Source organism: Leptosomus discolor, chromosome 1 (genome assembly GCF_034619465.1).
Source record: "Leptosomus discolor isolate bLepDis1 chromosome 1, bLepDis1.hap2, whole genome shotgun sequence".
NCBI lineage: Eukaryota > Metazoa > Chordata > Aves > Leptosomiformes > Leptosomidae > Leptosomus > Leptosomus discolor.
The window spans coordinates 2,175,654-2,189,733 of record NC_141391.1 but is presented as its reverse complement, the minus strand read 5'-3'; the positions used below and the strand labels follow the sequence as shown (position 1 = coordinate 2,189,733).

At 43.1% G+C, this 14,080-nt stretch overlaps 1 protein-coding gene across 1 annotated transcript in view; it reads right to left on the bottom strand.

Moving 5' to 3' along the window:
• The window catches only part of PGM2L1 (phosphoglucomutase 2 like 1), a 42,129-nt gene that overhangs the window by 6,424 nt on the left and 21,625 nt on the right, over positions 1 to 14,080 (bottom strand). Inside the window, exons 3-13 of the mRNA XM_086475626.1 lie at positions 13,781 to 13,887; positions 11,488 to 11,572; positions 10,433 to 10,516; positions 8,663 to 8,856; positions 7,571 to 7,760; positions 7,230 to 7,327; positions 6,202 to 6,382; positions 4,597 to 4,690; positions 3,018 to 3,147; positions 1,429 to 1,618; positions 731 to 864 (exon numbers count right to left, since the gene is read on the bottom strand). Of these exons, the coding sequence (XP_086331752.1) occupies positions 731 to 864; positions 1,429 to 1,618; positions 3,018 to 3,147; positions 4,597 to 4,690; positions 6,202 to 6,382; positions 7,230 to 7,327; positions 7,571 to 7,760; positions 8,663 to 8,856; positions 10,433 to 10,516; positions 11,488 to 11,572; positions 13,781 to 13,887 (1,487 nt within the window). The remainder of the gene's footprint in view (positions 1 to 730; positions 865 to 1,428; positions 1,619 to 3,017; positions 3,148 to 4,596; positions 4,691 to 6,201; positions 6,383 to 7,229; positions 7,328 to 7,570; positions 7,761 to 8,662; positions 8,857 to 10,432; positions 10,517 to 11,487; positions 11,573 to 13,780; positions 13,888 to 14,080) is intronic.

Here is a 14,080-nt window from a genome sequence, read left to right as displayed (position 1 = left end):
ACTGCAGATTTGACAAGCAAAGGCCATCTACCACTGACCATCCACCGACTGCCCAAGGCTGACCAAAACATTCAGCGATAAAGCCATGCTCACCCGGAATTCCTGCCAAGAAGTAGAAACAAATATGGAATCAGAGGCCCCTTTACAGTATTTTCAATCCTCTGCTGCACAGGAATGTTAGGACACAAGTCTAAAAAGGAGGAGTACTCACACAATTTAGGCTAAGAATCCAGTAAAAGGGCCTGTTTCTCTCTGTTAGCTGGGCTCCTCATTCACACTCCTCATCTCAACAATGAAACACACTCTATTTCCCACCCACTCCTCTTAAACTGGAAGAAACTCAGTCCAGGTGGCTGTCGAAAGGGGACAGACCTCTAGGTACTATCCAGTAGCTCAGAGCCACACAGCAGATTCCAAATGCAACAGGAATCCACCCGGGTTGAAGCATACTTGCCAGCAGCAGCACAGCATCACCAGTTTTTAAATTTTAAGCAAAGGAGGGATTGGGTCAATAAGAGAAGTCTCCTACTGCAGCAGATGCTGAAAACTCAATTCTTTGTCTTCTCTACTACAGAGGGGATCCCTCATGAGCAAGGCATGTGCACCACTGCGGCCAGTTTAACACGCTGGAAGAGTCAGCAGAGGCTCAGGTCTCCAAGGAGGCAGCAGAGTCGTCCCCCACGAGGCACAGAAGCGGTTCCCACGTGCTGCCCGGGGAGCCCCTACTGACCTCTGCTCGGGCAGCGCACACATCTCCGCGTAGTACTTGATCTTCGGCTCCGTTCCGCTCGTCCGCAGGGTGGCCACACAGCCGTTTTGAAACGTAAAGGTGATCATCTGACTGCTTTTGCTCACCGGCAGCACCTACAGCATCAACAACAACAACATTTTATCACCGAACAGCCCGACTAACACAAAAGTGGGGTTTTTTTCCGCTGTTGTGTTTTGTTTGTTTGCTCTTTAACGACAACATTCAGTCCGTACCAAGCGAAATAAACACGCTGAACCCCCCTGCAGCTCACACCCACCAGCCAATGCAACGGGATGAGAACAAATCGTTTCAGCCCGACAGGCCTGTCGCCTAGATGAGGCTCAGTATTTCAGGATAATGCGAGTGCCTCTTACTCCCAGTGGAATTCCAACATCTGGAAGCCTGCTTCCAGCTTGAGAGTTGCAGGAGCACCAAGCTCACTTCAACTAATAAAGTTGATTCATTGCTGTATCAAAATAGTCAACACAACAGCCAGAGCATTTCACATTTAAGCAGTCTTCTCCTCAGTAAATGTTGTTAAGCAGCCTTAATAGATGATGGCAATTATACTGCCATCTTAGCTGACACAGCACATCTTTCTGCGTAATTCCTGGTGTATTTAACTTTCAGTTTCTTCCAAAACAAAACCTCTCCTGCAAAAACACTTTGTAACTCACCGATTTTTTATTCGGCTGGCTGCTGTCATAGCCAGTGGTAATATCTCGCACGTGTAGTATGTTGTAAATACCACAAAACTTTGGATAAGACTGAGGAGCATCGAAGTTCCGAAGTCTCTCAAATATCCTTTTGATAGTAGGAGGATCATAGCACAAGAAATAGGAAGTCTTTGATATGTGATACCCATACCTACAAGGAGACGAATATTTTCAGTTACCATTTTCTGCACATTTGGATTCTGAGGAAAGCCCCTGTTGGGAAAAGCACTAACAGGAAGAGAATGCCGTTCTCACAGCTGTGGAAACAGATATTTATAGACAAATGTTTGGGCTCTGAAGATGATTTCACTGCATTACTCAGATCTTAAGCTATTTTTAAAGTCAAGCAAATGTTTCAGTTCCAAAGAAACAAAAGCTAAGTGCAGCCATGGCAGCCCTCAGGAAATTAATATGCCGTATCGTTCTCACACCATCAAAAATTGTAGCCATGCGAGCAGCCACAACACTGGATTATTTCAACAGCCCCTGAGGAAGGCGACTATTTCATCCAAGCTAAAACTACTATCCCCAACCAGACCTAATGCAAGCACTCACTAGGTGGAGCAACCACGTTTGCACAGGCAGATTTAAGGTGTTCTTCACTATATTCCATCCCCTCCTCATTCTACAGAGACCCTTCTCTGCAGCTAAAAAAAAAAAATTAAGTTTAACTGGAAGATGAATGCTGCTGACATCACTATCACTGACAGTTTTTCCACCCAGCTGCGTGGAGCTGGTTTTGCTGCAGTTCGCAGTGAACTCCTGAGATAAATGCTGACCATCATTTGTGCTTCCTCATTCCAAGTTTCTAGGGGCCACAGTGTCTTTCTGCTGGGCTGGCAGAAAAAGGAATGGCATGTACGATCTGCTGCAACTGTGCTGCCACTTCTGTTAGAGCACAGGAACTTCTGCCGAGGAACTGGGCTCACCACAGCACACGGCTGACTTCTGACAGAAACACCTTCCTCGTTTCACTGCTGTGAATCGTGTCCATGGCTATCGAACACAGGCTGTTCCTTTAACCTCTGTTCCATTCCCAATCTCTGCAAGAACAGCATGTGATCTTCTAACAACCCCCAGACCGTGTTTAAGTGAAAATAGTAAGTGTGAAAAGAATAAAGAGAGGCACACAGGCCACACCTCAGACACAGCTGCCCATCAGGAGATAAGTAACATAACGTGAATCAAATAAGAGAGAAAAGTTTGCCCCAGTGGATCCATATGCAAAGTTCTGCTCTTTCACAATTGATTGCAGAAACATGATAGGCAGGGCTTTCGTCCTTCGTGAGATATGGCATTCAAGGGGTACCTGTACTACTGAAGACTGCAGTCCAGCATAGCATCAGAAAACCAAAGCAAACAAATCAAACCAAAAAAACCCACAAACCAAAGAGTTACAGTGATAAAACACCTAAGAGATGCAATTTAAAATATTTCTAGATTACTCCCAGCTTCAAAATAGTGAGGATGCAATTTAAAATATTTCTAGATTACTCCCAGCTTCAAAATAGTGAGGTAGAAGCTACTAATGAAAAAAAAATACAACTTACGTTTCATATATCTCGGTGAGTTTCCGTGCTAGCGTTAGGTTCTTGCCCTCCAGGTAGGTTGCCATTTCAGCTATGACCACAGCTGCGCTCACACCATCTTTATCCAACACTGACGTGCCACACATGAAGCCTAGAAATAGAAAATTGATCGTGGAAAAACAACCTGACATACTATTACACTGATTGTTTGATGTTTTAAGCTTCTTCCTGCAAAAGAAAATGGGCCAACACATGTAAGCTGGTTTTATACTGCACATGCATCCTCCTTTTCTAAGAAATCTAATTAACTTCAGGGTTACAGGGGTGGAAAGATATGTGCTATAATCAATTAATTCCAGACTGACCACATCTGCTCTCTGAGGTCTCCCTCAGTACAACGCTAAACATAAAAATTTGCTTGTTTTGCGCAAGGACACCGATCCGTAAAGATTCTTGCCAGTAATTTGAATCAAAGGAACCCCCACGGGCCCAGCCTTGGTAACCCATAAACCAGTGCTGCACAGTCCTGCCAAGACACCTTCTTTCTGAAGGGATGCATGAGCAAGGTCTTTACTCCTTATGGGTAAAAACTTCTTGAATTTTATGAACAAAACCAGTGTGGACACACAGCCTCTTCAGTACGTGCTTCATTTTCAAACGCCACATTATGTGTGAATATGCTGCCCCAGGAAGCTGCTGTTTACCCTAAAAAGTGGGGAATTCCTACAGCTGAAACACTCACTACACTGTCCCCTACAGATAAGTGGTGCCAGCGTGATTACCAAGATCAATAAAGTACCCGAGGCAAGGTCAGCAGGAACATTCACACGCCCCCATAAGCTATTTAATGCTATTCCTGCATATTTAATGCTCTTCCTGCACATGTTTGGATTCCTCCCATGTTTTTCTGAAGTATGAGGGGACGGTGTACAGCTCCTGGAGGAGCTGCACTGCTGGTGTGACGGAGAGCGTGCCCGAAGCCACCTCCCCGTTCTACATCGCCACTAATAGCGAGTCCTCACCGAGAGGACCTGCAAGATATTAAATGGATTAAGAACAGATCCTATGCTTAATCTCAGCTCAAAGGCCACAAAGCAAGAGCAGCTTGGCTCTGGCATCCTGGGGCTTTCAACCCGCATCAGAACAGGTTTGTGTCAGGAAACTGCACAAGCACAATACCAGGATCAGAGATTTATAACTTATTTATTATGACTGCTGGCAAGTTGATGCGATGAGAGCAAAATACCTACACTAGCAGCTGCAAGAACAAAAATAAAACACACAGTAAGTTCCACCTTTACATGAGGAAAAAAAGTCTTTACTCTGAGGGTGACAGAGCCCTGGAACAGCCTGCCCAGGGGGGTTGTGGAGTCTCCTTCCCTGGAGACATTCAAAACCCACCTGGATCTGGTCCTGGGTGACCTGCTGTGGGTGAACCTGCTTTAGCAGGGGGTGTTGGACTGGATGATCTCCAGAGGTCCCTTCCAACCCCTGCCATTCTGTGGTTCTGTGATTCATTTCATCACTAGGACCACTCCTTTTTAGTCACATTTCCTCCCCCGCAGTTCTCAACATTTTAAAGTTATATTAACATACATACCAATAGACTCTTCAAATGCAAAAAGAACTTCTTTTCCATTTTCTAGGAGATCTTTTACTCTACTTCCAATCCACTTGAAACCAGGGAGTGTTTCCTGAAACAGGAAAAAGAAGTGCATTAAATACCCATTTTCAATTCAGTTTCAAGCCAAAGAATAAAGTGTAGCCACTATTGCCTTCACTGCTGGGATGCTTCAGACTCAAAAGAAAAAAGCAAAAAAGATGATGCATTCTGAATTTTAGGTCAATGGGAAAGGCTGCTGCAGAGTCAAAACACTTTCGAGAAAATCAGAAAAATATCCTCAAGCTTTGATTTCCCTAAATGTAAATCTAATTAATTGACAAACAGAATAGGGACAATAAAGACAAACATTAGACAAGTCATATCTTCAGTTCAGACTATGAATTTAAGGCAAAGAGTCACTGGATAGCATTTTACTGGCAAATACTCAACTAGACACGAATATCAAATCAAGGAGGAAGCACGCTCGAGAGACTGTGGTTCTGTGAGATCAGATAAGATCTTCCATGGTGCTCATCAGATGAGACAGTGGTAGAAAGTTATTCACAAGGAAAAGTTACAGAAATATAAACAGCAATTTTGGGTGCTGGGAGGGAAGAGCACTGCTTGTGCTCTCCAAGTCATGCAAAAGCAGCTAAAGCTTGGAAACAGCCCTTCTTGGGGAGAAGGGAGGTAAAAGGGGGGAAGCTTTTAGAGGAGACCAAGCAGTTGTATAAATTTCTAGCTTTTTTTGTTTTCATTCAAATGTTTCCCTCTCAAAAAAAAAAAAACAAACCAAGAAGTCACTCAAAATGGTTTTCAGAGTTGCTCCCAATTTTCATTTTTAATTCCTTATTGTTTGGCAAAATATTTTTTCCTGTTGCACACGGATTTAATTAAGACCTGTATTAAACAAGACCTGGATCTTTGGATGTTTGTAAGCTTCAGAGCGCTTGCATCTCTTCTGGGTAACATCCAACAGCCTCAGAAATCAGACCGAGCACTTAATTTGAATGCACAAACCAAAACAATAACTGTCAGTCTGCAGGGAGACTCCCATTTTCTTTTTTAGCAAGTCCTTAACGAAACTACATTAAAGACGTGAACATAAGCGTTCCTCTGTCTGTCACAATTTGGAGTAAAACCAAATTTAAAATCTACTAGCGAGCTGGGCACCTGAAGGAACACTGTGTAACCTGAAGCACCTGTCACAAATCCACCAAAAAGCACCCCATTTTTGTAGCTGACACACCAAGCTGCACACACTGTCATCCTCTCACACAGAGGAGTTTCTCTCTAGGAAAATAACCAAGACAAAGGCATCTCTATTATATGTAATTTAGGTGGTGTCACAGGTTAGAGCCTCCCTGCAGCTTTGCAGAAGTCGATCTCAGTCTGCATTCACTGTAACACGTACTGAGAGATGCTGAAGCCAGGCTTGTCTAGGAAAAACAGCACTCTCTGCAAGCTGGAACGCACAAAAACTCCCAGCCAAGAGACCAAAAGTCAGTAGTCTATTTTTCATTTCATAGAGTCGTACATGGCGGGGGAAGACGGAGCACCTGGCAACCCGATTTTACTCGCCACCATAAAACCCAAACTTACCTCAAAGTGAAATCCCTCTTTAAGTGCAATTGCCCTCAAAATTTTTGAGGAGACCGTGGTCGCTAACATGTAAACATTCTTCACGTCAGCATCTTCGGAGCAGTTTTCTTTCCAGCAAGAAAACATCCACCACCCAAACAAAGCTGCTAGCTCGTTGCCCGTGAACACCTTCCAGCAGCCACTGCAGACAGGACAGAAAAGGTAAGAGCTCTTTCAGGATTCTCAGAAGCATCCGCTCGGGAGGGGAGAGGGTTTTTTGGCAGCCACTGGAACAACAGGAATCCGAGCACACTACTGACAAGCTGCTCTATGCAAAGCCACCGCACTAACTAACAGGACTCCACATTTACCACGTCTCAACGATGTACAAGCCCAGTGCACTCTGTTAGGAAGCAAAGATACCAACGAAGTATCCTTACTATCAGCTTTACAACAGCTGAGGTCTTTTTCATTTACCAAACCGAGTGTCACAGCCTCTCCAGGCTGCGCCTTGCAGTCGGGCAATGCCTGCGCAGCCGCGCATTGCAGACAGTTACTTACACAAGGATCAGAATTTGGGCCTGTTAGTGGAAGAAAAATAATCTCTATTCAATATGAAGAAGCCAGGAAAGGGGGAAAAAACCACCACCCAAGACAAAAGACCAACCCAGACAACCGCCCCCCAAAGCCCACAACAGCTAACTGTCCCAAGGCAGAATTTGTTTGCCTAATAGAAGTGAAAAAAATAGTAACAGTAAGATTTTATTGTCTTTAGTAGCCACTCAACTTTCCAGTTAAGTTTTATTTGGCCATTTACTGTAACACTGGTAAGTATTTACTCTCTTCTGAGTTCACTGATTTATTTAAAATACATTATTTCAAGCAGACCTATACGAAAGATGAAGGTAGCAAGAAAAAAAGCCAAATAGCCAAGTCACAGCAGGAAAGACTGGGTTGAAGGTGTGTGTCTGTCTACCATTCGGGGACATTCTGCAATATTCACTACCTCTTCTGCAGAAAGAGATAAAATCCAAGGTCCCATCACTTACTTCTCCTGCTGTTCTGCCACCGCCAGTCTATCTGCATCTGGATCAGTAGCCACTACTACTTTAGCACTTTCTTTCTCCGCAAGCCTCAGTGACAACTCCTGGTGGGAGAAGAGGGAGGGGGGAGTTAAAAAAAAATAAAAATAAAAATCACAAGAGCAAATAAACCTACAGGCTTCCAACCTACAGATAACAGGCAGTGCAAGAAAATCTCCTGGATTGCCCCCTGTATTAACACAGCTGAAAGCCAGGTAGTCCCTGTTCTCTGTCTCAATTTGTTTTTCAACACAGCATCATATCCAAACAGAGGAACACTCAGAAATCTGAAGTAGAAACAAAAATACCAGCACGGATTCTCCTTCTTCAGGATTTGGGCATTTGACAGTAGAGAAGTCTGGATCTGGGTCCTTTTGTTCAGGTACTGGAATGGGGGGCTGAAAGCCAAATGCTTTGAAAGCCAACTGCACGTAGTCATGTCCAACTCCATGAAAAGAGGTATGGACAAACTTCAGGTTTGTTTGCATGTTTAGCTCTCTGAGAAGGAAAAAAGAATTTCAGTAAGATTTTAATTATTTAATTATTTAACAAGACTACTTTGATGTGGGAAAGCAAAAAAAAATGCAATTACACTTTGCGCTACTCTGCTGATTTCTGCATTAATTTCAAAGAAATGAGTGAAGTGCTCATTTTGACTTTCACTAGAATTTGCTGGTTTAAAGCTTCTTCTCCTGGAAAACGAGATATTTTCCCTCTGCTGAATCAGCTAAAAGTCTCCCAAGAATGAACTCATTTCTGCATCAAACTCAAGCTTTTTCACCACTCTGAAGATCTTACTCTGGCTCTACTCCACCTACATTATTCATCCTCCTCCTTTTATTCTTGTCTTCTGCCCCACCTAACCTTTAAACTTAACCTCCTCACCTCTATTCCATGCACTTAACACCTCACCTTTACTCCGAATTTCTGCATTTTATTCAGAACTCTCAGAGCATACTCATGTGCATAAACCAGTTCGCATCAGGGTGCTTTACTGCAGCCTAGCGTCCAAAGGCAGGCTGACGGGTTGTGAGGAAGCACGGCTTAGTCCTAATGAAGGCGACCTCCTAATTTAATGACACATCAGAGAAGGGATGGGGCGAGACACAGTCACGGCCTCGAGCAGACCGCGATGGCTGCGGCAGAGCGGAGCACCCCGCTTCTGCGACCCCTAAGGACAGAAATCGAGGCACTGATTCGTGACAACAAAAATCGCTACAGGCAGGTCCGAAACTATCAATTTTGGATGACAGACCAGCCCCTACACCCCAGCCAAACACATCTGGGTATGGCAGCATTGCATGCTTCACTTCTGAAGTCTACCTGTCAGCAGTCAGTTTTCCACACGTAATACAGAGCTTAATGTTTTTGATTAAGTACATTTTTATTTTATACAATACCTATGAAAACAGATCTTTTTCAGATCCTCCATGTAACAGTCACAGATTTTCTTCAGAGGATCCTGTCTAAGGGGACTGGTGTCTACCAGATTCTCATTCCAAGAGCCATTCCATGGTTCAACGCACTCTTCTATACATTTTATGATTTCTTTATCGTGAGGAGAGGTGATCTGTGCTCCATTTTCCCAATAAACCTGGTATAAGTTTAAGGAAAACAAGACACAGTTTATTCACAAAGATTATTAACTTTAGAGAAATTCTTTTAGCTACAGAATTCCACATACTTCCTGCTTCTTGAGGTGATACAGAAAAAGCTGGCATCAGACTGGCTTTATCTCCAAAGTCATTTGGAATCACAGTTTATGATTTCAGTTATGACAGCAACTCAGCAACACGACCTATTTTCAAGAAAGCTGGTATTTAAGTATTATGACCAAAATCATCAGGACATGAGAGACCAAACCCAGGCACTTATATTTAAGGGCATTGTGCAAACTGTAACTGAAGAAAAACATTACCTTCTACACAGTCTGGTGTTCCTTTTGGAGAAAAAAAAAAAAAGAGGCACAACTTGTTTTTGAAATCAAAGCAAAACAGGTAAGCAGTATGCCAAGGTACATTTTTGCATAACTGAACAACTGTGATCTTTCAGCTGCAAACACTATCAAACCCTGAACTATAGAAAGTCTTTTGTTAAAGAATTATTTAGATACCAGCTTTCCCACAGCTTGTTTCCAAGAGCATGGGTGAGTTCACAGTGCTGACTTCCTACTCAGGCCAATCTGTCTCTTTCCCTGTCCACTGGCTTTCAAGAAACCCACAGGTACTCGGTATTTTTAAAACTATGGGTTTGCCACATTTGGTTAAAACTGTCCAAAACTTTCAGAAGCTGACAAATTCACCGGGCAAATAGCGAAAGAGAAAACAACTCCTGTGAAAGACTAGAAAAAAAGCAATATCCTGACAAAAGTAAAGTGCTTTGTATCAGAAGACACAAAAATAATAACTTCTTGATAAATGAAGCACCTGGAAAACTGATGTGGCTTCTTTTCTATTCATTGCTATAGCTAAGGAAAAGCAAAGGCTGGTGAAGTACTTTACAATTTGTTCCACAGAAGACAAGCACAGTACAATCACCTCCAGGTTATCTCTGTGCAGCATAAGACTGGGTTTCTTATCATTGCCATTACTCACTAACCTGTTACTAAGCTTCTGGAACACCAAGTTGAGTTAAACTTTAGAGTTTAGTTCAGATTGTTATGAAGTTTAGAAAGGAAACGCTGTGTTACAATCCTGCACAAGCAGCATTTGCTATTATGGATGGTTATACTTTTCCAAGCTCTCAAAATGAATCCACCCACTTCTCTCCCAACGCCCAGAAAACCCACCTTACAGGGAGCAACCCTTAAACCATCACCATCCTCAGCTCTACTGCGTGGACTAATTCACTTAAGTCCTAGCTTAGTTAAACTCATTTTTAAGTCTAAGAAGGGAACACATAACAAACTCCTTAAGTGTTCTTTCAGCTGCTGATTAGACCCTAGGGAATGTCACAACAGACTTGAGCTCAAGCCACACAAGCAGCGTGGTCTCAAGTTCTAGTTGCAGAAGAAAGCGTGGGTAATTCAGGTTATAAAAGGGTGAATTGCCTGAAATTTCTCCTTCTAGCGTACACACGCGCGTGCTCCAGAAGCCATATGCCAACGGCACGTAGGTAATACTGGAAAGGGCTGGCTGTGACATTCTAGGAACTTCAAGTTCAAGCCTTACCTTGTACCCGTTGTCCTCCTTCCTGTTGTGGGATGCTGTGATCATCACACCAGCCACAGCTTTGAGCTGCTGAACAGCGTAGGGCTACAAAGGAAACCCAGAAATGTCCATTTACCCCAGAGTTCTGCCGCTGGCACAAACGACATTACATTATTATTAGGGCAGTTACGCACTAGGATGCTACAGGAGAAATGGCTCTTAATGTTCCACCAGTTTATTCAAAAATTGCAGACATGAATGCTCATCGTTCTGCTTTCTGCAGCTAGTAATAGAGACAGCTTGTTCTATTCTGTTGCACAGGAGCATCATTCTGTTTACCAACAACACAAACACAACTGTGAACTGGCCAACTAAGGAAAGCCTACACTGATTACACTAGTATTTGAGAAAGCAGGTTGGAACAGAATGAAGGAGTTCACCAAAAGGCTTGCTGAAAAACAAGTTACAGGTATTTCCAGCTCAAGAGTACCCAGGCCTTTCAGTCCCCCCCTCAAAACAAGACCCACAGCATACACAGCACACTAGGAAAGCTGGCAGAGTAGGAAACAAGGATTTAAAACCCTGCAACAAAAAGCTTCTGTGCCTAGAACAGAAAGCTCTGTTTCTTGAGATATTAAGAGCAGAGGCCATCCTTCATTTCTTCCACTCTAAGCAGTGTCTTATGTCCAAAAACATACAGTCCCCATACGTGTGTATATATATACACACACACATATATATACACACACAAATACCACCTTTGACCCTTATGACACCCAGGTGTTCAAGCACAGAACAAAAGAAGAGCAAGAAGGCTTCACATGTAATTAACAGATCAAAGCCTGGACTGCAGTAACTGTTGCCCTTGCACAGGGATTCTATTGACTATCTGCACACAGAAGAATTCAGCGACACTCGTTGCAGCCTCCTTGAAGAGCAAACTGGACCAAGCAGCTTCGTTTTCTGTTTAAACAATGGAATTTGAGGAAAAAAAGATGCTAGTTCACATTTTTAGTAAACTTTCAAATCCTCCCTTAGCTGCGTGGTTCACCAATATAAAAGAGAAAGCCACTCACCACAAATGGTGTGGGGACATACGTGGAAAAGAAGTATACAGGTACATCTTTAGCCAGGAGGACTGCTGCAGTGAGCTTTGCAAGCCTACCAACACGAAAAAAAAGAGAACATTCAGTCAACCCAACTCCCCACAACAACCCAGTAGCCATATGGCACTACTGTAACCTTCGCTTCACTTGTTTCTTAAACCCCTCTGGTGCTTTTGGGCTTACACCGAGTAGTATCCTACGGTTTGTCCAGCCAACATAATACAGTCTTCAGGCTGTAAAATCCAAGACAGTGCTTTTATTCGAAAAGCACAAGGCATTTCAGTCAACCACATAAATAAACCAGTAATATCAAAAACAAAGATACAGAACCTACTGGCGTGACACTTGTCCTTCATTCAAGGACAGAACTAATCACCCAGAAAGTCTGAAGTGCCAGATGTCTGCCACAGCAGGTTTGGAAAAGGATTCCATATCCCCCACATCAAAGCTTGTTTGCCAGCCTTGTGGAGCAGCTTCAGACAATATCCATGAAGCAGATCTATTCCTAAAAATATACTTCTGCAAACCAGCACACCCCCATTCCAGAAAGTTCAGGAACGGTAACAGCGCCCATGTTTTTAAACCTTGCCTTTACAATAAACTTTTCCTTTCAAGCAGCAGGAAAACTCATTCTCTTTCAGGTAACTGATATGAAACGGTTCTTTTCAAGCCAGGTACACACAGCTCAGCAGTTAATGGGAAGTCTCAGAGTCAGGTGAGAGATTAAATAGTGTAAGTTGGCTCTGCTCACTCGGTTTTACATCCAAGCATTAACACTTGCTTCCTTCTCTCCCACGATGAGGACACCAAGTCCCAGTTACTCAGAATTTCACTATAGCACCTACCAAATGTAACCTGAAGCCACTTAAAAGTTTGAGAGCTCAGTCTGCAGGTGAGGCTACTGAAATTTCACTGGTTTATCACAATGGTTTATGTCAACTGAATTACAGGATACAGCTGGACAGCCTGCCATCTCCCTCAGCACTGGAATAGAAGCAAACCAAGAGGCACTCTGGCTCACACGCTGATCCAACTGAAAACACTCTTTTGGGGAGGTTCAATCTGATTTTAGCACTGCTGGAACTGTGTGCCATCCCAAGGGGACAAAAGAAACACGTAGTTGAGAACCGATTTGCTCCTTCAACATGCAGGACACAACGACTGAGCTGCCATCAAGTCCAAGCTTTGTGTGGCTGAAAAGGGAGGTGGTTCTTACACTTCCACGTTCTCAAGCTGTGCGTAACCCAGAAGATTTGGGTAACAGCCTTGCAGACACAGTGCAACAGATGAGTTTAAAACCCTTATGCCGAAGTCTGGTGGATAATGTGCCCCATGTATCTGAAGAGCAGATGGGAAGGTGGGGAGAGGCAGACTTCATGCCTCAATGGAGAACCTCTTAGAAGACAGTCACTAGATTCTGTGCTCTGCTATACCAAGAACTTTCCACAGAATCACATCCCTAGAACATCAAGTGTTACCTTTTTTCATTTTTGTCAACTACCTCAGTTACAAAACAGTTAACTACAATAATTAACTACTCATTAACTAAACAATGAGCTACTGGGTTGACTTTTTTGTAAGGCATGCCATTACGACCTGTGTTTTGCTCCCCAAATGACAAGGGATCAGGATTCCTTACAGGATTCAGAAAGCAGCGCTTTTACCGATCCCCTGTCCACTCTCCTTGCAAAGAGCACAATTTGGCATCACTGGAAGTTCACATTTTAAGCATTCCAGGTAAAATATTGTGAGTGTAGAAATACACTGAGATCCCAGACGAGCATAAGGGGTACCTTACGCTAGTACCTTACTAGCATAAGGGGTACTAGCATACTGGGTTACAGTAGGCTGCAGGTAGAATTCTTCTCCCCCAAGCAAGCTTAGATCAGATGCAGAATACAAAAGAACAAGGGTGTTAAACAGCACGTTAACATTCAGTGATTTCAAGCTAGATGTTAGTATTCCGAATTTACCTTCACATTCAAATTTCTCTCCGGGCATATCAACTTCTTAATGTCTGCCTAATGTTCTCGTGCATTTAGACTGCAAATTCTCTGGTGAAGTGACTAGCCTTACATTCCACATGTGCTGGCAAGTGGTATTACAAAGGCTTTAGTCCATGTCTCTCTTCATTACTACTTAAACGAACTAAGGGAGGGGAAAAGGGTGGGCGCAGTTCATGACAAAAATATCCTGATAGAACGGAATGCATTTAAAGCGACAATTTAATTTCTAGTCTTGCAAATGTAATCAATACTCATACTTCTTACTGCTGCAGTTGCTGGTCACCTGACCTCGTGTGTCATATCCAACAACAAAGCCTCTCTGCTTAAAGTCTGAAAAACACCTCTCAAGATACTTGTAGATCCCCTGGAAAGGAAAAAAAAAAAAGAGGGAAGAATTAGCTCTAGTGCAGCACACAAACATTAAAAAACGGTCTTTTACATAGGATGTAAAATGTCAGTAGGCAAAATACAACTCCGAAAAAACATCAGTAATAATATTCACAAAAGCAGCCTATTTGTTTTTCCCCTCCAAAGTGTTCACAGAAAGAAAACAAACA